Below are 24,785 nucleotides of genomic sequence, written 5' to 3' on the forward strand. Positions count from 1 at the left end.
AAAAAAGAAGGTAATCGTAAATCATGTGCAACCATTTCTTAATTCTTTTTAACTACCTAAATACTAACCACTGAATAGCAAATTCGTAATGCACGTATGTCATTTTCTTCTTCTAATTATGGTTGGTAATAGTTATTATTCTTTGGTATATTACTGAATCAATCATAAACATGCTTATTTTAATATTTTTAATTTTTTTTTCTAATGTGCACACATATTTTTCTTTTATACAAAATAAAACCTCCACAGGGATTGAAATGACAACCGTTAGTTTGCAAGAGGCATTTGATAAGTTGAATCCTTGTCCCGCTGGAATTATTGATCAGCTGAGTGTGATCCCCAGTAGTAATGAACCTCTTAAAGTAACCGCGAGCGTGTACATACCAGCACATGGACGACTGGTCTGTGGCCGTGAGGACGGTAGCATCATCATTGTGCCTGCCACGCAGACAGCCATAGTTCAGCTGCTTCAGGGCGAACACATGCTCCGCAGAGGTATACTGAAGACCTACCAGTGTCTAAAGTGTTTTGAGAACTCCGTAACCTTGATACTGACAATGTTGGCACTCTCTGTTTTTAACAAACGCAGTGAATCAGTATAGTTGTTAGCATGCTATGTAGTTGGTAGAGTTTAGTGTGCAGGTAATAAAACAGTGCCTTTTTTGGGAATAAATGCCATTAATGACTGAATAGAGAAGTATCTGATTTTATTTCTTTAATATGTTTAAAGTTCCATTTGTTATTATTATCTCTGTTGGCTTACTAAATAATTACCATATTGTCAATAATACTGATAATCTTTTAAAACAGTGTTGTCCAGTGGAAATATATATATGTAACAACATATGTAATTTCCAATAGCCACATTAAAAAAGTAAGAATGAAGCGGATGAAATTAATTTTAATATTATATCTTATTTAATCCAATATAGCAAAACTGTTTTTATCCGATTGAAATATTTAGCATTATTATTTTTTGTACTAAGTCTTTGAAATCTCATGTGTATCTTACATTTACGGTACATATGAATCTGGACTAGCCACATTTCAAATGCTCAGTGATCTCACGTGGCTGGTAGCTACTGTATTGGACAGAGCAGCTCTAGAATGTGAAGTTAGAAGCCTTTTCTAAGATAAAATTTGTAGCAATTTTGACGATTCATGTTTACTTTTACTTGTTGAAACTTTGTAAGACTTTAATTTTCCCATTTTAAATCCGAAACCTCATTCACAGGTTGGCCACCTCACAGAACACTTCGTGGTCATCGGAACAAAGTCACATGTTTGCTATATCCTCATCAGGTCTCAGCTCGTTATGATCAAAGATATCTGGTATCTGGAGGTGTGGATTTTTCGGTCATAATTTGGGACATATTTTCTGGAGAAATGAAACACATCTTCTGTGTGCATGGTGGCGAGATCACTCAACTTCTAGTTCCACCTGAAAACTGTAGTGTAAGTTGATCAAAAAAGATGATTTCGCTGTCGTAGAGCTTAGTTATGTTGCTGTCAGGCTTAACATAAGTGGAGTCTAGAGTAACTTAAAGAGAAGGTGACAAATTAACAAAATCCTTTTAATTTTAAAACTAATGGCAACATGAAATGTAGGCAAAGTTATGATTATTTACTGCTGGGCACATAGAAATAAAACATGTACACTGTGTTTTTTCCTGTTATTAGTCTCTAAATAGCATGGCTTGTCTTCGAAATAATAGCGGCAGTTTAGAATCTGTTTATTGAATGAAGTTCAATTTTCTGTTGTAAAATAATTTAAATATCCCAAAGACATTCTATAGTCTCATTATTTTTAGGTCCATCTAAGCAAAATGAGAGGGAATGTATACTTAAGTAGAGGCAAAATACTTATCACTACTCATAAATATAATTTGTTTAAATGGTTATTGGGACAAGGGAAAGTATAAGTCACTGATAATGATTTTGGAAAATTTTGTACATACTTTTGTGAAAGTAGATTGCTTTCTTAGTGCTGTGTGTGCCAGTTAGTTTATGATGTCAGATAAAAAGCCCAGTAATTTTAGAAATATGAGATTTAAGGAGGGCCTTGGACTGGTAAGTAACAGACCCAAAATTTCTTCTAGTGTTTATTGATTATGAACTTCTTCACATGATTAGCCACCTTTGTATGTCTCCCAATACTCACACACTTGTGCGTGCACACACACACACGTACACAGACACACTATCTTCTTGCATACCTATTTCATGCTTATAATCCATTCAGTTATGGTCTTTCTGAAATGAAAAAAATTTGTATGGGATGCAGTGTTCACAAGGTGTCTTATTCCAAAACCCAAGAAATTTTCCTTGGCCTTCCTGCTTGTTTAATCTTTCTGATAATCTGTCTTATCTGCCATGTTCTGCCAGTGATAGATTTTGTCTGATTTGATATTGGTGGCTTCGTAAGAAGTCCTAGTACCAATGTCTCTTTTTTTTTCTGCCAGATTTGAAAATTCAGCTTTTAATCATTCTCAGCCTTTTTTTTAATTCTTGTTCTTTCCATTCCTTCCAATTTGGTCATTAGTTTATCTTTGTCACTGAAAAATTGCTGTGTATTTATTTGAATAACCAATTTTATGTCAGATTTTAGTGAAATAATATTTTTCATGATAAGTTATAGCACTGTTGTAACTCCTCTTCTAAACTTCATTTTCTAGTACTTATGTGCCATAATAAAACATGAGAATTTTTATCTTTGCACACATTTAGTGAAATATCTACTTTTCGATGCTGAAATTTATTTAAATTATTTTATATCAGTTTACAACAACCATTCTGATTTGGCTGATTTCTGTTTTTATAAGAATAAAACATGTGAAATACTGTAGTTTATACATATAAAATTATGTATACAGTTAAAAGGGGGAGTTTGCATAATGTCATGGTTTCTGTTTGAACTACATTAATACATACTTTTTTTTTAGCTTAGATGTTAGTAGGAGAGGATTTTCTGGTTTCTTTTTAAAACAATTCAGGCGGTATTTAACATAGTTAAATGTTTTGACCAGTTGCATTTAAAAATAATTTTTATGAATAAAAACCACTTAGTAGACAAATATGTAACTAGACAGAGAATGAGCTCTCTGTGAGACTAGGAATGGGCCAGAGGTGCTAGTTGCCTGGGGAATGTGAAGAGGGACCTAGAGGGAAATAATGCATGACTTGTGATTCACGTATTAAAGGCTTTCCAGTAGAGATTTTCTAGTTTTTAATTGACATTCAAAAGTACTCTAGGTGGGGAGCCAGAGGAGAGAAAGAACAATTAGGGGGATCATTTATAAACTACATAAATGTCTAACCAATCTACTGTATACTTGAAAGCAATAAAAAAAAAAAAAGTACTGTTTAAGACAGAGAAACTCGCATTTATAGCTTTGAGATAATGTAACAAGTAAATAATGACTGCCTAGTTAATAACTTTTTCATTTAGCTGGTGGTTTTAGGTACATCAGCTAATGTGTTTAAAGATCAAATTGCCTATCTGATTAATAAAAAGCTAAGGAAAATTTTGTATTTGCTAACTATTTAGCAAATGACTCTTTTGTTGAAATTAGACTTAACTATATTACATACTGATTCTAATGCTCGAATTGCCCATTTTATAAATGGTTCCGGTGTCATTTTCTTTTAGAAGAAAATATTTCTATTTTAAAGTTGTGATCTCTGGTAGTTGGAAGATTATAACATTTATCAAACAGCATGATTAAAGATAAATGCTGAAAAGTTAGTCATCTACTTTTTTAATTAGAATAGTTTTGATTCTTACCTTAGTTATATTCAGAAAGAAGCGGAGTTTTGCCTTCTAATTTTTTTTTCAAGAAATGATGTTCTAAAACAGAATTGTTAGTTGTGTTTTAAAAATTACTTTAAAAAATTACTTAAATCATAATTAAGAATGCGCAAGGTTGACGGTATTTCCTTATAGTTATATTTCATGTTTCCCAAAATGTAGAAGGTTGGTAAGAAAAAGTACTAAGCAAAATCATTGTCTGCCTCCTAGCTAGGTAGACAGTGAACAGAAACGAAATCCTCTCTGCCAGGTAGAAAAGATGTACAGTTGAAGGCAGCTCTGCTTTGCTAGACTACTCTTCACCGCTGTGAGATTTGACTGACGGTATATTGACTTTCTGAGGGGTGCTGGAACTCGTAGTTTTGACATTTCTCATATTAGGTGATTTTCCATTCCTATTTCTTTGTTCTTAAACATACGGAATGTAGAGGGAAAATTTTTCAGTTTGAGGTTGTTATTTTTTTCTTGTTTTTGGTGGTTTAGGTTCTGGATAAAACAAAATACACTGTATCTACATATTGAAGATACACATACATATAAAAGAAAACTGAAGTGAAGCTATCTACTTAAACAGTATTTGAATTATAAAATATGAAATAAAGTCCTACACCGTTTGTATCATTCTAAGTTGCGTTTATGGTTTTTCAGTGAATCGTTTTGACCTTATATATTACTATTCAGAGAGCATAGTTCTTAGGCAATTTTAATAGGATTCAAATTTAAAGTGGAACCTTTATTATTAAATTGGATTGCCACTTCAAATACATAGACTTTTCAGCAAAATCTTTACAAAACAGGCGTTCTAAATTGTTAACTGACTTATTAAATTTTCATCTGCACTTAGAATATTATTTACCAGTGTCTTAAAGTATTTTTACAAATAGATAATGATGCACATAGAAAAAATGCAAAGGGTATTAAAGGTTACTAATGAAAAGCAAGTCTCCCTTTCCTTCCTATTCTCCAGCTATGAGGCTCCCTTAACCCTGAGTGCAGTGTCTTATAGTCTACCCTCAGAGATGACTTGTACTGTAATGTTTTCATACTTCAGAACTATAGCATTTTAGTTTAATCCTATTCTATTAAGTAAGAATTTAAGCAGCACAGAGTGCTTCTAGAGAGAAAGCTTCCTAGAGTTGAATAGCTGTCAGAGGTGGGTTTGGGTGAATTTTCAAAATCTGAACCCCCAGGCCAGGGGAGGCCGAATGAGTGCTCAGGTTGCCTGGGAAGTCCAGGACAGAGCCGTGGAGAGGGGGCAGGCGGTCTTAAGGCAGCTGAGTGCTGCAGCAGGACACTTCTGAACCTCTAGCCTCAGAGTTGTATAGTCACAGATGAGAATGTTCTGATCTTTTCCCTTCCACTTTCCAGCCCGCTTACTTTACCTTGCCTGCTTATTTATCATTCTCCCCTTATTGCAGTGTCTAGTATAAAGGAGTCTACTCTCCAAAACCCAGGAACATTTCCTTTTATTTCCACATAGTTTATTTCCAGAGAAAATGAAAAAAAAAATACAAAGAGAAGAAAAAATTTCAATGTCAAGAATGCTTTGAAAAACATTTTCCCTAATAAACCAGGTAGATGTGATTGACAAGGAAGAAAATTCAGAAATTAAAAAAATCACCCTAGAGACCTGATAGTATAGTTCTTAACTATAGAACTGTACTGATATCTTTGCACAGAGCTCTTCACGTTTCCTTGGTCGATTTATGCAGCAGGTGGCTACATCCTGTGAGTGAACCTTTGTGTGTGTAATACAGCATGAAACCAGTTAATGACATTTAAAAAAAATACCACTCCATACTCTGTATTCCTGGGTACATGTATAGGTAAGGGAAGTATTAAAATTGAACTGGAAAGATAAGTACCTAAACCAGATTCTGCTTTGCTTTGGAGAGCGAGAAAAATGAGTATGAAAGGGAACAAAAAATGAGACTTTTTAAGGTACTTACTTTTAGTAAATATCTATTTAATAGTTCTTTTCTTCTCATTAGCTTGGATGATTGAATTATCAGAGCTATTTTTTGCTCCTGCTAGAACTTTATTCAAAACAGAATTTTTGGAAGACGTTTCAAAATAAATTATTTAGTACCAATAATATATTTCTCAGTTTGAGCCTTTGGCTGTTTTTTAATAGTTATTTTTCATTTATAACATCTTATTAAAACTCTAATATCACATAATTTTCAAAAGTATCCAGAAGGGGGCAGCACAGGCCTGTGAAAATGGGAATGCAGGGTACCTAACCTGTGTGTTGGAGTTCGTGCCTTCTTTTGACAGTATTAGATCCCTTGGTCTTAGAAGCAGAGGTATGATAATATGAATGGTTTACGTGACAATATGGTACGTGAGTGTGGCTAATGTTCACACCCCTAATTAAGAGCAATTAACAAATCAGGTATTCTTTTAATATACTGTGTTTTTCATTAAGCAAAAATACCTAAAGCTTTTGCCTGAATTAGCTCTTACCCTGCCTTTTTAAACTTGGATTTTTTAAATATTATATTTAAAATACAGTGTCTAGAATTGTAGCCTAGTCCCTGAGGCCAAGCAGAGTAAACTTTGCTAATATAAATAAAGCAAAAGCAGGAAACATACCTATCATTAATTTTCTAAACTATATCACAGTAGACACAATGTTCTATAATGTCCTTTTTTTCCTTGAAAATGTAATTCATTTAGATTTTGAGGCCATATGTTTTTTCGGCACTGTCTTTTTTAAATTAATTTTTATTTTTTTAATTAAATAATAGTGTTATGTAAATACATATTTTTTCTAAATATAGACTTGTCATCTTTCTATGGCACTAAGTATATTCCTACATCATTTTCAATGTTATTCTATATTTATTTTATCAGAAATTTTAGAATGTTGCTTTATTAAAAATTTTTTCTGTGATCAGTAGTGGGGATGAAAATTAGTATAGTTAAGCATTGCACATCTGGAATGATTTTTTAGGATAAATTTTTAAATATGAAATTTGTATATAAAAGGGTGTATTAATTTTTAAAGATGGATGGACAATACCATTCAAGTTCTAAGTGAGGAGCCAGGAAGTGGAAGGCCAGGACCAACAGCGGCCTGGAGTCCTATTTTGGGGCACTCTGATAGGTGAGGCGCTTTGTCACTGAAGACGCTAGTGCCCGAATGTGAGCAGCTCATTGAGTGTGGGCGTGGGCAGTAACTTTAAACAGCTGATCAGTGTGCAGAAATGGAGCAAGGGGCAACACCGCACTTCTTAAAATCTTAGAACATTTTCAGAGTCTGCAGATTTGTCTGAGTCCCTAAACTAACAGATTATCTTAATATCATTTGTTACTTCTTAATCTTGCAATAAATTCTTCATTTTTTAGTTGCTGTTTTATTAATAGTGGAACAGTCAAAAAGAGATGAAATTCTAATTAGCTCACTGTTTCTTCATTGTTTTTTTTTTGTATATAGTGAATAAGCAAAGATGTTAAAACTAGTCCCTAAAAGTCTTAATTTTCATATAGAACATTTTTAGCCAAATAGATGGTTAGCGTTTTTGCTGGACTATATGTTCTTATTTTCTAAAATTAGTTGTTAAAGAAATAGCTCCCTATTTTTTTTAAAAAAAATGAAGAATGGGCTATGGATCTCTGGAAAAAAATTTTTTTTATCTAGTTTTGTGAAAGTGTGGAAATGAAATGAATATTTTTTTCCCTTTAGGTAGAATATTTAAAAGTGATAAATGATGCATCTTAATTGCACATTTACGTTCCATAGAAAGAGTTCTGGGAAGTGTAAGAAATAATGATTAAGAGAATAGTGGGATTGATTTATGAGTGAAAGAAGCCGGTCATTTATAGCTTGTCTCATGATGGACATATTTTAAAAGGAGAGACAGTCGTTAGTATTCACATTTTTAAAGAATATTCAGACAGGAATTTTTTTTTTTTCTTTTTTGGCAGCTAAAAGATTGCTCCCGAAATGATATGAAGAAAAAAAAATAATTTAGTTTAGAAAACAAATTAGCAAAACCAGAAAAAAATATGTATGTAATTGACACTGGGAGTTGTTGGAAAGCCAGTCTTCTTCCCAGAGGGCTAGTGGGTGGGATAAACTAGCTGTCTCTAATTTCTGTAATTCATGGCACACGCTTAGGAACAGGTTGCATCAGAGGTTTCTGGGAACGGTTTAAAATGAAGTCTTGTAAAATGCGTAAGGTCAGGCAGGATGACCTGGCTGGTATATTCCGACTCTGTCAGATTCTATGACAGCTTGTGGCGTTCTGCTGCTCAGCACTAATGTACTGTGAGGGTTATTTACTGGCAAATTCAATGAGACTTTCTTTGGTTTAGAATCATAATTCTTTGAAAAACAGTAATTGGCCTTGGAATAAACTTGTTTCGGTCTAGGATCTTCCTCCCTGCCCTTGCCTCAGTTATTTTACTTTTTTTCATCAAATAAAAATAGGGTTTTTACTTGGTTAAATATTCTGTCATTAGCCTTTGCTTTTAATTAGCTTTCGATGGCATTGGCTGGCATTGCTTCTAGGGCAGAGTTAATAGTGTTTGGAACATGAATTTGGATAACTTTCATTTACGAAGTTCTGGCCTAGTTGATAGGATGCTTAATCCCTGCTATTCAAATTCCGTTCCGTAACCATAAACAAAAATTAAGCAGTATTTATTTGCACTCTTTAAGTCAGTAGATGTCAGTGGTTGCTAGAGTGGAATATGTGAGACACTTAATTGGGGGATGGGAATAAAATATTAAAGCCTTTCTTTTTCTTTTTATTTAACATTAAGAAACCGAAATTCTGAACATTCACTAGGTGGAAGGACACTGGTGTCGCACTGGTTTTCACATACTGGCCGGGCGCATGTCAGCGGGGCAGAGCGGGCCTGCCGCGGCGAGGCCGACAGCGTGCTCTCACTGCGCATGCTTCCGGTTAAAATGTGCTCGCTGAAGGGAAATGCAGATGTTACTGTACAGTTTTCCACCTACCCATCACAAAATGGGCAGAGAAGATAACGATGGGATATATTTCCAAGGACAATTAAATATGTTTTCATCAGCCACATCTTAAATTTGTTTATTTAGACTTCGAGTCATCCTTTTAAATTATATTTTTGTGTATGTTTTGCAATGTACATGGTATACTGGAACATTGGTACATGAATAATTTGTAAATACATATATAGTGAGACTACATTGCAAAGTTTTTCTTAATGAATGAGTGCATGATCAAAAAAGTCTGAAGCATAAATGCTTTTCAAATAATTTAAAGATAACGAAGTTCACATTTTTGGTATCATTATTTTAATTATACATTTTAAATGTCTACACATTATTTTGTTATAATTCCCTGATGTTAAGTCATGCTTATTAGGTGACTTTTCCAGTTGAAATGAAAGAACATGAAATAGAATTCAATTAATCAAATTATAGATTCAGTCATTATAGTTGAAGAGATGTTCAATAATCAAGATCTCTGGAATTTAATAATAAAAGAATTGTGCTAATTCAACTCATTTGTGGGGAAGCCAGGTCGAAATCAAAGAGCAGTAGAAGATATAAAATATTCTTTAAGAAGTGCTTCTTTAATTTTGAGTACAGATAGAAACCAAGTTAATTGTGTTTTAGCAAATCATTTAAGTGCTTTCACTTAACCGAGAACTGAGAATTATTTATCATTACCCTGTTCATTGTTTGAATTAAAATTAATACCAAAGTGGTGCTTGAGAATGGTCTTTTTTCCTTTTACATTTAAATAGGCTAGACATTTGCTTTGTTTATACCGTTAATTTGTTTTCACACAGTCTGCAAAGGTAACCATCAACTCAGAATTAATTAGTGGAATCAAAATTAATGAGGTTTTACTGTATTGGGCCATTTTCACTGTAGGCCAGTTTTCTTCACATGAGTTGGACTAGCATTTTCTTGAAAGAAGAAAAATTTGATCTATTTTAATTCATATCTAAAAAGCAGAGAACCATCTTTTCTTATGAGTTAAGAACCTCTAATAATTATGCTTTCTTGGGCTTAGTAATATTGATTTTTTATTTTGTTTTGTTTTTAGTCTTGATTATTTTGTCTATTTACAGACCATTCTTTGTAACAGCAAAGCTAGAGTTAACTCTTCAGATGCTTATTTTCATTAACAGGGACTGATATCATTTTTATTTTCGACACATTTTTTATGGATGGAGCACATCATTTGCCAGTTTGTATCATTATTGAACTATATGAAGGAGGAACAGAACTATTTTTTTGAAACACATTTTTATAAACGTATGTGTTAGAATATGTCATGTGGAACCAAAAAGCTAGAATCTTTAGAATTGTAGTTCATTTTTCCCTTCAGAACATTATGTCCTATAATCTATTTTTTTAAAGCAGATCCTATGATTTTAATACGTGGTTTGTACGTCCTTTATTTTTGCTAATAGAGAGTGATAACATTATGTAGAGCTTTTACTCTTTTTATGAGGCTAGCTTGCATTTTCTTGAATTTTTTGAAATTGTCCACTTGCATCTAAATGGGGAGGGCAAAATGCTGACAGTGAACTTCGCATAAAGAATTGATGCTGAAGGTCAAGTTTCTTATAGGCATGGGGCTGCCATTTTTGTGTGTTTACTCAATGTTTGCAGTCCTTTCTCTGCTGGGTTGTAAACTATAGTAGGGGATATTTGGCAGCAAGAGAGAGAATGTGTCATTCAGTGGTTGTCAGTAGTTTTCTGTCGACTCAGATGTTGAGATCTACCAATAGACCATAATTGGGGGAACATCGAACATCGAGTAAAGAATACTGGTAAAAATTAACTTTTTTTTTTTCTTTTTAAAGATAAAACAGACTTCACCGATTCATGCCTCATTTTCTCTATTCTTCGAAAAGGAATGAGAAGAGTGTGAACATTAATGAAATGACTGTGGACTTGGGGACTAACTAGTAGGCTTGTTAGGTGTACGGCGTGATTTAAGGATTAGCTCATTTTTAAACGTTTTGGGGAGGGGTGCTTCAGAGTAGCAGAATCAAAAGTGGTGACCGGTATTGTGAGTACCGTGGCAGATCAGTGCTTGATTAAAGAATGTGAATAGATGAAAAGTAATGCTGTTTCAGGATTATTCTTTTTAGGTACTCGTACACAGAGGATGAGACCACTGTTAGATTTATTGTCTCTGATGAGAGAAATACAAACAATTGATGTTGCAAAATAGGAAATAGTTAACCATTAATGTAACACACCATCCCTTTTTGTAAGTTGAATGATGGATATACTTGATAAATACAAAGTCAGCAATAATGGTAATCCGTAGAAAAGCAAAGCATCCATTGCATTAAAATATTATCTTCAGTTAGCAATGTATGTCTAGTGAAACTCATAAATATTTTATGTAGTGTGAAAAAACTGAAAATAAAGGCATTATGGTATATATTTATACCCTGTTTTATTCCAACAATGCTTATATTTAAATAATTTTTTTTTCAGTTTGCCATTTTATTTTAATTTATTGCTTATTTATAAAGCTAATTTTGTGTGCCATAAGCTGAGTACCCCTCAGTCCTTAATGTCTTTTTAAAGAAAGAAGTCATGTTTTATGTTTCAATTGAATGCTTATCAAGGCATGTTAAGTTTAAGAAATGCTTGTTTAAGAAACTTCAACATAGTGTTTTAACATGATCTTTCTAAACTTAGTTTTAATTTTTAAAATGAGTTAATACCTGCTATGTTTATTGTAGTATTTAAATCATTTATAAAACAAAAAGTATAAATAAAGCTAACAGGATACAAGAATAAAACATCTGAATTTAAAAACAAAGTAAATAGTTAAAGTTTATTTTCTTTGTTTTATTAATGCTCTGCTTTGTTCAAAAACTGTTTTAAAAAAAACATTATTCAAAGAAAGATGAGACCACTGAGGGTATGTCCAAGATCTCACGCTGTTATGAATAGAAAATTCAGTCCTGAGTGTTTTACTAGTCAAAACATGAAAGGAACCAGTTATAGCAGCTTTCCCCAAAGTATGTTCCCCAAAAATGAGGTCTTGTAAGTTTACCATGGTCACATAAATTTACAGATGTGTGATATTGTACCCGCCTTGGAGAGATAATTATATTCACACCATCTTGTCAAAGATTCTTGGAAGTTCCGTGGGTAAAAACCACAACCGTAATTTGTGTTTTCTAAGCATATTTGCCCACCCACCCCCCACTTTTTCATCCGATACCTGTCAGCATTTCACATTCGTTGATATGTGGATCCGTGAGATATTGCTCTGTAGTTAAAAATAGTCTGTTTGTTAAAGCGCAGCCCAACAGGGTGAGGTCTGAGAGGTTTCAGCTTTGGATCTCATAGGAGGGACAGTATTACGTAGTGCAGTGGGCCTCATCCTCAATAAATAGTCACAATATATACAATGACGCGTTTCACATGGGTGTTTTCATATGGTTTCACCTTAGTATGAACTGACAGCATAACCAAGTCACTAAAAAGCTCCATTTTAAATTGTTTCTAAATTGTCTCAAAAATTTAAAGACTTCAGATTTTAACATTCTAGGTCATGGATCGTATTCTCTGTTGCCGGTGAAAATCTTTACCATCTTTGTTTGATGATTTATATTTTATCTTGTTCTAAAAAGGAATTGAAGGGCAAAAAACTAGAGACGAACAGAAGAGACCTCGCGGAATGTTTAATAGGCTATTGAGCGTTCGTTGAGGTAGTGTGCCTGCCGACAGTGTAGACAGAAGCTGTGAGGCACGTCTACAGGCAACGCGAAATATCCAGGGCTCTTCAGAAACGACTGTGGCGGAGGGATGGGGAGGGGATTGTTTTTGAGGAAAGGAGCAGGGAAGAGCGTGGCTCTAAGTGACAGAGTCACACACAGAAGGAAGCGCTGCAGAAGGCAGCTCTAGCAGCTAACAAAGGAAAGTTCACACTGTGGAGAGAGGACGCATAATGACAGATCAATTTCTTTCCAGCTTTGCCCGCTCATCTATAGCGATCATTTTAGTAAGGTCATCTTTACATCTGAACAGCAGATTTTCCAAAGCATCTTTCCCACCCTTAATCTAGGATTAATTTAGGGTCGTGTGTGTGTGTGTGTGTGTGTGTGTGTGTGTGTGTGTGTGTGTGTGGCGGGGTGGAGGTGAGGGGGTTAATGATTGAACTGGATGTTTTATGTACAATAGAAAGGACCAAGTTTTTCAACACAACCTAATATTATGGTTGGTTTTCAGGAGCGGTGAATATAGAATTAATTTTGGTTTAAGTTATTGAGAATAGGATCCATTCTATTCTGATTTTAGTTTAGATATAATGAAGGTTTATTCTTCTTTTCAGGCACGGGTGCAGCACTGCGTCTGCTCTGTAGCCAGCGACCACTCGGTAGGACTCCTCAGTCTGCGAGAGAAAAAATGCATTATGCTGGCATCTCGTCATCTTTTCCCCATCCAAGTGATCAAGTGGAGGCCTTCTGACGATTACCTAGTCGTGGGCTGTGCAGATGGCTCTGTGTACGTCTGGCAAATGGATACTGGTAAGAACAAGTGTTGAGAAAGACTCAAAAATCAAATGGGCACGTTTGATTTCCTAGGAATTAAAAATTTTTTATTTGAGGAAAAAATCCCTGAGATATAATAAGGTTTCTGCTTTTATTTTTGATCACTGCTTTTTCTAAGCGTTCTCATTATCACCAAAAAAAAAAAATCTTAAATGTCCCCTTACTTGTCACGTTATGCTCAATACTTATAGTTGGCCAATCTTCAAAGGAATGTCATTAAAGAAAATATACACATTGGTACAGACACACAGATAACAGAGCAAAAAAATCAGTGATTTCTTTACAATTCATGAGGTAAATGTAAGCAAGATGAAGAAAACATTTTTGTCTTAAATTCAGACACAGTGGGAAAAGGTAAAGTCCTCTTATTTAAACAGCAAAAAGCTGGTACGGGGCAGTTAACTGTAGGAGGTGATTAAAACAAAAGTTTTAAGTTCTAGAGAGAACATTTAAAATTTCAAGTTTCAGAAATTTTATGTATAGGAGATAATATGGAAAAAGCGATGCTTAGCTTAAAGTATAGGCAGTGATTTGTAATGTTAAACACAGAATCTTACAGTTTTCCCCGGAAAATCTTGAAACTGTGTACCTAAATGTGTTTATTAATTTAGGCCTTTAAAAACACATTTTATTTGACTTTTCCTATCTTAAGTAATTATGTACCAGTGATTAAAACCTTTCTTTACATTCCTGCTTGTACTATATAATATTTCTACTAAATGTTTCTTCCTTTCTTCATTTAAAAATTTTTTTGGTTTGTTTGTTTTAAATAGTCCTTTTTGAAATCAGACTATCTACATATTTCTGCCTACACTGTGGTGAGTTGAGAGTTCTAAGTTTATATGGAATAAGGAGCCATGCTCTTCAGCGATCTTTTCTTTTAGAGTCCTTATTTTAACTGGTAGTACAGAGGCAGTCACGGCGAAGCATTCTTGGAGAGTATCAGACTTCTTTGCTTTTGCATTTATTTTTTTCTTTTTCTTGTCTGATTATATAAGAGATTCATACCTTTTGTCAAATGTAAAAGCATAAAAGTGTTAGAGAAGATGACCCCAAACTGCATACATGTCAACGTTTTGGCATGTTTCTACCTACTCGTATTTCTGTGCACTTTTAAAACCAGAATTGCTCTCACGCTACCTGTGCATGTTTGTGTACATAAAAATCTTACTTTGTGTCCTTTTTATAATATACTGTCTGCTGCACAGCACAGTTTTGTGTTTGTTGGTTTGGGCTACTTCACAAATAAACTATATGGAGTTTATTTTATTCTTGTGCTCTGGAGTCAAAACACTTAGTCTGAACTTCAATTGACCTCTGTAATCTATAGCAAGTCACTGGACTTTTTTTGTCCCTCGATTTTATCTGTAAAATGAAGATAGTAATAATTCCCATTTTATAATGTTGCTGGGAGAATAAAATGAGATACTATTTACCTGGTGTGTAGTAGACATATAATGTAAGTATGTATATGTGTATGTTTGTGTACCTGTAAGTGCGGGTACATGCCTTTGTGCTTATTAAAGAAACATGCTGCTTAAACGTGTTACTTTGTTGAACTTGGGACTATGACCTTATATATATTTGGAAATATTTTCTTTTGGAATTAGTACTAAAGAAAGTTCTTATAGCAATAATGACATCCATAAAACACTATTTTAAAATACTATAATAAATTAACAATTGTTAATCTTTAATACAAAAGGATGATAAACTTGTCAAGGACTTCTAAAAATGAAATAAGCATGGTAAAGGAAGACGGTATAATTTTTCTGCATTTTTTTTAGATATGTACTTAAATAATGATACTCGAATATAGCAGGTACCTTAAATTTTATATTTTTTACAAATGAGACCTTGCCGAAAGAAAAGTTACTTTTTCAGTAATTTCTCTAGAAGGACATGACAAATAGCTCCTAACTGTAGGTATACTGGAGGCTGATATTCTTACAACTAATTCAGTATAATTAAGCCCATTTTAGGTTAAGCAATACATAAGATTGAAAATTCAGAATTTGGACCTTCAGAAGGATTTCTGGTAAACAGTCAGCCCATATGACAGTCTTAAATGGAAATAAGAATAGAGAAGCAGACTGTATTTTGGATTTCAACCACAATGGGAAGTATACGTTCTTTTTTCTTTCTTGCTGTTCAGGCCTTAGCTAGTGATATAAAGGTCACCGAGGAGTCAGTAAGGCACATCCTGAAGGTATTGACATCATTTATTTATTAAATTTATTTATTTATTAAATAAGTAAAAAAATGAAGCTAAATAAATCAGGTTCAGCCAAGGTTCGATATATAAAATATATTAAACTCTGAGGAGATACTTTATCCTTCTGTAGTGTTTTGGGAATGTGGTTTTACAAATGAAGCCATATTACACTAAAGCTACTCATGCATATTGTATAATATTCTGTTTACTGTTGAATTGTACTGGTGTTTCTAGCTTGTAAACACTTAAAAATGTTTTTGCTTTATACTTTTATGTTTTTCCTTCAAATGGATAGTTTTATCTTCTGTATTTCCTAATGAAATGAGTTCAAAGCTTATAATATAAAATTTGATTAGTGAGATAGAGGTCCAGAATCTTTTGTTCTTTTATTGTGTCAACTTTATTATATGCAATAGCAATTAATAGTGATATAGAAGTCGTGGAAATTATTCTTCTTTCACATTTCTAGATACTTAGAAAATTAGTCCAACAACTAACAGCAAGATGTGGCTAGGCGAAACTCTTGACTCGCACTTAGGAACTTAACTGAAGGTAGGCCACTGGCGTAGTTAGTGGTGACTGCCGCTACTTGGAGCTGTTTATATGCTTCGTGATCAACACTCATTCTTCACATTTGATGTTCCCAGTAAGCGTGCATTGTCTTTCCCACAGGCCTTTGACAAGGTCAGAATTCTGTCTATTTGGGAAACAGTAGTATGCTTTAAGTATTGACTGATGTTACAAGCTGTTCTTCTTAGTTAACCATTACAAAGCCTCACTAACATTCTCATCTGCAGACACCAAGAATGCTTGCCAGAGATTATTAGAAATTAGTATATGAAGTCTTGTCAGTTTATTTAGTCAGTTTTCTGCTGTCTTTTTAAAATTTGTTCTCTGCCCCTCCAGGTTTTTGAAAATATTTCTGTTTTTTGCATTTACTTCATGAATATGTGTTGTTCATTTTTTAAACTTTATTATCTAATAACATAGCAGAGAATCATGCATTAATGTATATTTTTGTCTATTGAAAAATGTATATAAAGCATGGGTAACCAAAAACATAAAAAAAGGGTACTTTTCTAAAATCCTAGTAAAACCAAGGATAATCAGTTTTTTTCCCTTTGGATGATTCGCTATGGAAATACGACTGTGTTTACTCCCTTCGCCATGAACCTTTGCGTAATTAATTCTAGTCAAGAATAATTGAGTCGCTCCCGACCACTTCTGGTCTTTCGTATCATCTGTATTGCTGCTCATGGCTTTTATTCATTTGGAACATTACTTTTTTTTAATTTGCATATTTGTTTAAACAGTCTATCTATTAAGGAAATTTGAATGAAATAAAAACAAAATATTACATATTTACCCATGTAGTTACCATTTCCGTTGCTTTGTGTAGAACCAAATTTTCATCTGGAATGATTTTCTGTGGCCGAGTATTTAATGTTTTTTTATAGTGCAGGTCTATGAGTGATAAATTCTGAATTCTTTAAGCTTCTAGATGTTTGAAAAACTATTTCACTTTCATTTTTAAGTTTTTTTCTCTGGGTATATATTTCTACGTTGATTTTTTTTTCTTTTTAAATACTCTATGGTCTTCTTGTTTGCATTATTTCCAGTGAGAAATCTGCTGTCACTCATATTTTTAGTCCTTTCTATGTGCTACGCCTGTTTTTATCTATTTTAGAACTTTTCTCTTTATTATTGGTTTTGAGCAATTTGATTATAGTTTTCTTTGTGTTTCTTGTGCTTAGGGTTTGTTGTACTTCTTGGATCTGTGTATATATACTTTTCAACAAATTTGTAAATTTTTGGCCATTATTTATTCAAATATGCTTTCAATCCTTCTTCCTCTTTCCTCTCTCTGGAAACTTCACTTATGTGTTCCTTAGGCTACTTGAAATTACCCACAGCTCATGGATTGTCTTTTCCTTTTAAAATTATTTTTCTTTGTGTTTTATTTTATATAGTTTCTATTCAGAGTCTTACTTGGAGGAGGTCTTTTAGGCCTTCAGCTGATTGGTTGAGGCCTGTCCACAGTATGGAGGGCAATTTGCTGTACTCAAAGTTTACCAGTTACCTGCACAGAAACATTCAGAATAATATTTGACCAAATATTTAGGCACCGTGGCCCAGTTAAGTTGACACATAAAATTAAGCTTCATTTTGTTGTTGTTGTTTTCATAACAACTTCACAGTATTCCTTTTAGTGAACATATCATAATTTATTGAACCTGTCTACTAGTGATATATGTTTACTCTTTTTCAAGTTTACAAATTTACAATAAGATAATCAGCATATATTTATATTTTCACACATACACGGACATAGATGCATATAGTAACTGATACATATAGTTACTGATAGTATATATATAGATTTATATTTATATATGGCATGTTTAATGTAAATCTTAGGATTGCTATGTTAAAGAAAATGTGAATTTTAAATCGAATAGAATTTGTCAAGAAAAGAGTTGCTAATTTTTGCTCATACCAAAAGTATTTTATCATTTCCTCATACCCTTAAGAATACTGAGTATCTGTCATGGTAAGACCTAAATGATATTTTATTGTTGCTTCAATTTGGATTTCTTTATTAGTGAGGTTGATGTCTTTTCATATGATTACTACTTATTTGTATTTTTCTTAATTAGTCATATCCTTTGAACATTATCTGTTGGCTATTTTTCCTTATACATTTGTCAGAACTTTGTATTTTAACGCTGTTAACTCTGTCTCTATTTAATCTACAGATAGCTATTGAATGCCAGGGATACAACAGGGAATGAAACACCTAAAATTTCTAGCTCTTATGTAGTTTACATTCTGAGTGGGGAGTGGCAGGTCAAAAACAGCAAAACAAAACTTTAAATATATGTATTATATTCATTTGTGATTAGTGCTATGGGGAAAATAAAGCAGAAGGGCGATAAAGAATGGTGTGGAATGGAAATGTTGAAATCTTTGATAAGATTGCTAGAGAACAACTCATAGAGAAGGTAACGTTAGTGTAAAGGAATGAATGGAGATGTTGAAGGAAGTGATGGAACCCACGTTATCCAGGAGGACGACTTTCTGGGCAGAATGAACTCTAGGTATGAAGGACTAAAGGTGGCAGTCACAATTCATGTTCGAGGTCACCAGTAAGATTAGTGTGTCTGGAGTGGAGTAATCTAGGGAAGAGTGATAGGATGTAAAGTGAAAAACATAATTGGGGACCAGATCCTGGAAGGTCTTATAAGCCTTTGGCTTTTACTTTGAATGATATAGAAAGCCATTGAAGGGCTTTAAGTTTTAATAAGGTTGCCCTGGCTGCTGGCTTGAGTATAGCCTGAAGGTGGTTCAAGGGTGGAGATTAGCTTGTGTGCTATTTCCTCTAGGCAACAAAAGATGGTAAATCTTAGACCAGAGTAGTTGCAGTAGAGCTGGTGAGAGGTGGTTGAATTCTGGGTATATTTTGAAGGTAGAGCCAAAAGGATTTGCGGATAGTTGGATGAGGGGCATAAGAGAGTGAGATAGGGCAATGATGAACCCCAAGGTTTTAATCATGAACAAGTTGAAGGATAGAATTCATTCTGAGAGACTGATAAAATGATAGCAAGAGTAGGTTTTGGGAAAATCAAGAATTTAATTTTTGATATTGTTGATTATTAGACATTCAAGTAGGGATATACATTAGTAAATTATATATATAAGTCAGGAGTTCCAGGTGAGGTGTCAGGATGAGTGATGTAAATATGGGAATTCTTACCATTTAGAAGATATTTAAAACCATGACACTTGAACGTGTCACGAAGGGAATGTAGATAGGTAATGAATGATTGGGGCACTCCAGGGTTTAGATGTGTTTCTGTGATGTGGAGAAACAAGCCAAGGAGACTGAGATGGAACTGCCAGGGAAAATAAGAAAATGAAGAGTGTGGTTGCCTGGAAGCCAAGTGAAAAAAGTGTTTCGAGGAGTAGAGAGGAAATCCAAGTGCTGCTGATAGTAAATGATAGTAAAATGAGAATAGAGAACTATTAGATTTAACAACGTGGAGACCGTAGGTTCTCTGCACGTTTGGGGATGATATCTGATTTGAGTAAGTTTACAGGAAAATGGGAGATAGCAGATATAGACAACTCTTTGGGGAATATGTATGAAAAATGAGATACCAATAAGAGAGAGATTATGTCAGCTGTGTTGTGTCTTTTTAACAGGTGAAATAATTGCATATTTATATACCGACGAGAATGATCTAGTAGGTAGAGAAAATTAATGAAGAGGAAAGGGAGAATTGCTGAAACGGTGCCCTTGTGTAGACAAGAGAGGGATGGGATTTAAGCTACAAGAGTGTTAGGAGCCTGGATAGTTTATTCATAATATAGGGTAACATGAGTGGGAATATGGTAATGGGAGCTTGCGGAACTTCTTTTCTAATTGCTTCTTTCTAAATGAAATAGGAAACAAAAATTTTTACCCAGAAAAGGGTAGGAAATAGAGTATTGGATATTGGTGGGAAGAAAAAGATGTGGAATAATTAACTAGAAGAGTAGGAACATGAAAGGTGCGTGGAAATGTGGCCACTACTAAGGGGCCTTTTGAGATCAGTGGCCATGAATTTCAAATGACTCTGTCGGCATGTCTGTCTTTCATGTCTGTCTTCATTGTACAGGTCCAGAGTAGGCGGAGAGTTGGATTCAACCAGGATTGGTTTGCTTGGCTAGTACACAGAAGCGAAACGAGGACAAAGCTGTGATTATGAGGATGGACGATGGAATTTTAACTTAGTCGGTAGGGACATGAGGATATGGGCTAAGTGAGGGACAGTGAAGGGTGACAGGTTAATGAATTGTTGAAGTCAGTGGTGGAAAAACGAATTATTAGAGTAGGAACAAGAGAGATGAAGAATGAGAGTTGATGTTAGATGAATATTTGAAATCGGGATCGTGTTGGGATTTCAGTTACTGATACTGAGAAGATTAGATTGTGACCATTGGCTGTAGTTAAGCAAAGGACTTAGCTGGTTGGAGTAGAGGGCCTCAGAGAACCAAGAGATCAGGATACATGGAAGAATCATATGCGCCAATGATTTTCAAACCTTTCAAAGTTTTAAATCCCATTAGAGTACATACAGTCTTCTTTTCCCACATGCACAAGAAGCTTCAAGTAAATAATTTTTTCTTTTTCTTTGCTTTCTAAAATATATTGGTCAACACTCAATTAATTGATTAGTAAAACACTGATTTGTATTAATACTGAAATCACCAAGAATTTTTCCAGGAGTACTATTGGAAAGAGGACAGTGAGTCAGAAGTTAAAGTCTCTAAGGAATGAGAGGCAATGTATATAACCATTGGGAAGAAGATATGTGTGTTTGGATGTTTGGGCACAACCTCAGAAACAGTAAAATTCTTATTTTTGCTGACATTTAGGTTTCTGATGTTCTCTATGGTTAGTTTTCAAAATGGACTTGTCCTCTTTTAGAATGACTCTGGAAGAATTCCTGGTGAATCAAAATAAGCTCCTTTATCATTTTATTGTCATTATTCCAATCTTTGAAAAGTTATATACAGATCTTCACAATGAGACCCTTCTCTGCCTGATGTCGTCATAAGTATTGTACAAATCAAAGTGTACAGAAAGGCTTTTGCTATAGGAAGCTGTTTGCACCCTGAGACAAGAAATGCCTAGATGGAGGGCCACATGAAGAAGCTTTGCAGTAGCTCCAAGTTGAAGTAGTAGTTATTTTCACAAACACATGGGAAAACATTTGATTTGGTGTTAAGAATAAGAGTCAAAAAATTTGGAGATAGAATGAGAAATTACATTTTTTGTTTTGTTTTGTTTTGTGGACATTTCCTAGAGAAAGAAAGGCTTCAGAAATTAGTCAGATAGAAAGAACTGGAAAAATAGCAAACTTAGTTTTTGTTTTTGCTTAAGACATACATGATTTAGAGGACTTGAAGGAATAGAAATTGATATTTGTAACGGAGTAGTGGTGTGGAGTGATCAAGGAGACCATCTTGGAAGTAGAGAGAACGTGGAAAAGCCTCAAGGGTAAGTTGTTAAAATCTTGGCTCTTTGTTGGAAATTGTGGTAGGAGCCTTACGGGAGAGGAAATGATTAAAGTAATGGTACATGGAAGATTATTAGAGGAAGTATGAGAAAATGTTCCTGAGAGGCACTGTTAAAACATTTCTATGTAAAAAAAAAAAAAAAAAGTCCCTGTATTTTCTTTTCTTAAAAAAGATTTAAAATTTTATAGTGCATGTGATATTTGTGAACGTATGTCTTCCAGGTGCATTGGATCGTTGTGTGATGGGAATAACAGCAGTAGAGATACTGAATGCCTGTGATGAAGCGGTTCCTACTGCAGTGGATTCACTTAGTCATCCAGCAGTCAATCTAAAACAAGCTATGACAAGACGTAGTCTTGCTGCTCTTAAAAATATGGCCCATCATAAGCTACAGACCCTTGCAACTAACCTCTTGGCTTCTGAGGCATCTGACAAAGTAAGTCGTGTATAAAGTCTCATGTGTGTTGTCCCCATTGTACTTTATTTAATAATACAGCTTTGGCATGTCTTAGGGAATCTTTTTGGGAGAAGACACTGGTGAAAAATCAGCTTCTGATTTTTATTTAGGTTTAGCCAACATAGTTTTAGAGCAATTTCAAGTATTTGACATTTTGACAAAGTAAATTATTATTAGCATTAAAGATATTTAGAAATGATTCCTACTGAATAAGTGACTTCAGTTTCTGAAATTAGAGGTAATGTTTTTTATGTAGTCTGTCTTTCTGACTTTCTAACAGTCTCCTATTGAAAAATTGAGCAGTAGCTAATATCTCCAGGGGAAAATATAATTTAGGTACACAATTAAGATGTTTGTAGTTGTGGCTTATCAGTTGTTTTAAAAACAGGTTCTGATTTTAGTAAAGTAAAGCCCTTATAAGGATCGAAGAAAATATTTGAGACTCTGTATCATGGAGTTGCACAAGTGCAGGCATTTTTCCTCGAGACTCAAGTTCAGTCACACGTTCCTTACTGGCACTTAAAATCAAGGCAGGAGTTAATTTTTCAGTTAACAGAAGAGTATCCTACTAAAAGAAGAACAAATAATTTTTATTCATTAATTGCTTACTTGTCTTTAGTTTTGTAGGCTCTAGCCACTATTTGGTTTGTGATATTTGTGTTCTTGGGATTATTAGAACTAGCTTGTCTCCGGTAATGGATAAATGAAACATAGAGACAATCCCAATGATTCCTCTGAGTCACTACTTAAAATTTCTAGTTCCATCTAAGTATTCATTACAATTGTTAATAGCTAACATAAATACTTTTATTTTTATTCTCTCTTATCTCTTATTCCTATTTTTGAAATGGTTTAACATATGAATAAATAGTGCAGAAACTGAAATGCTCATCTACAAACATGAAAACCTGCCCATGACTTAGTGAGTGCTGATGATAGAAGAAATACTATAGGCAGCTCCAGTGACCCACGGCCCGCAGTAATGGGCAGTAATATTTGAGCATTCCGTTTTTTTCCGAAGATATAAATGTTTTATTGGCTTCGTTACACTGTATGTTTCATAGATTAGAATTGTGAAATCCTTCTGTGCTTTTTTCATGCTTTCAGTCCCATGCTGTAAAGTTTGAATAGAAATCGCAGCCTAAACGCATTTGCCGTACCTGTGCAGTTTCAAGGTCACGTATACGTCCTCAGGAATTCAGTGTTCATAGCACACGTTACCTGACTTTTTATGTAATTTTAATTTTGAGCCGATCTATAAAACCATATATTCAAGGGCAAGCATGTATGTTATGTAATTTCCAAAAATATTCTTTTGTTGTTATTGTTGGTATCCCCTAGAAATAAAAATCTGGAAAAATAATTATTTAACTGGAAAATAAGAAAAATAAGTGGTATGCTAACATTTATGAATGGCTTTTGCAAGTAGTCATGGTCCATTATGTGATTTTTATAATCTTGTTTGTCCCTGTTTTAATAGCACATTTTATAGTGCAATTAGTGATAAAAGCACCAGATATCAGAGACACTACACTTATGTATTGTAAAATATATTACTCGTGAACCTCCTCAGTCTTGTAGCAGTGGTAATTGTTGCCTGGCCTACAAAGAAAACAATTATAGAAGGGGGAAAAGGCTGAGGAAGCTGAGGCTGCAGGATAATCACTTTATGAAAAATGTATGTCGGCTGGACCATTAGGGATTTCCCTGTTTTCTCACGTTGAATATGGGGCTCCTTCTGAGGAGAATTTTGAAAGAGCGGTCCTCTGGATGGTTTTCTAACCTTAGGAGAAATAAAACCCACCCAAAGTTAAAAATAATAATAATAATAATAATAATAATAATAGCCTCTCAGTGCAGGACTTACTCTAGGATATTGGAGCTAATTTTTTTCATGGGTCTCAATAGAAAGTAAAATCTCTGTGGGAATACTCTGCAGCAGTATCGTGCTTTGTCCTTTTGAGATAATGTTAGCAATTAGGCTATTTAGAAGTAACAGATATTTTATAGTGCTAATTATGTTTTTTTATGCCATACACAGCTTTGCAAACAAAGATGGGGGATTTACTGTCCTATAATGTTTTTTCTTTCACTGGAAGATCAAGAGGATATTAAGTAGAATTATCCTTTATTACTGCACTGAATCCTTACAAGAAGTGTGAATTCGAGCCCCTGTGTATTTCTCTTAGGACGTGTATTTTATTTTCCCTTTTATCGTAATAACTTATGTACTCACCTAATTTTCCCCACTGAAATTTAGTCGTCTCGCAGGCAGGGATTATGGCTTATTTATCTCCGCGTTTTCCCCATGACACCCAGTAGCATCTGTGTAATAAATATGCGTTGAATTCGGTGACGTATAACAGAAAGTGTTGCTAGCTTCTGCCTCAGCCTCTTTACCCGTCTCTTCTCCAGTCCCTCACAGTTGATTGTCTTGACTTGACAGTCGGATTTGTCCCAGTTCGTGAGTATGAGATGTAGAGCATCTATTAATAACTTTAGCCCCCTCTGTTCGGTTTTGCTTCCTCCTCTTCGGTTTTGGTGAGCAAGGTCGTCCTTGCCATCTCAGTATTGCCAGCGTTCCAACACATCCTGGAGTTACCTCAAATATATCCTCTCTCTTACTACTGTTCCTTGTGGTTCTAGACCAGGCTTGCTCAATCTCAGCGCTCCGTTGGCATTTGGGGCTGGACGGTTCTTTGCTGCGGGGGGCT

General features: G+C 34.4%; 1 protein-coding gene across 5 annotated transcripts in view; it reads left to right on the plus strand.

The window, feature by feature from the left end:
* WDR7 (WD repeat domain 7) overlaps positions 1–24,785 on the plus strand; it is a 274,160-nt gene that overhangs the window by 34,076 nt on the left and 215,299 nt on the right. For all 5 annotated transcript variants that reach the window (XM_016129135.2, XM_016129138.2, XM_016129137.2 and 2 more), the window contains 4 exons: positions 250–495; positions 1,235–1,455; positions 13,117–13,312; positions 21,836–22,050. In XM_016129135.2, the coding sequence (XP_015984621.2) occupies positions 250–495; positions 1,235–1,455; positions 13,117–13,312; positions 21,836–22,050 (878 nt within the window). The remainder of the gene's footprint in view (positions 1–249; positions 496–1,234; positions 1,456–13,116; positions 13,313–21,835; positions 22,051–24,785) is intronic.

Source organism: Rousettus aegyptiacus, unplaced genomic scaffold (genome assembly GCF_014176215.1).
Source record: "Rousettus aegyptiacus isolate mRouAeg1 unplaced genomic scaffold, mRouAeg1.p scaffold_m13_p_12, whole genome shotgun sequence".
Taxonomy (NCBI): domain Eukaryota; kingdom Metazoa; phylum Chordata; class Mammalia; order Chiroptera; family Pteropodidae; genus Rousettus; species Rousettus aegyptiacus.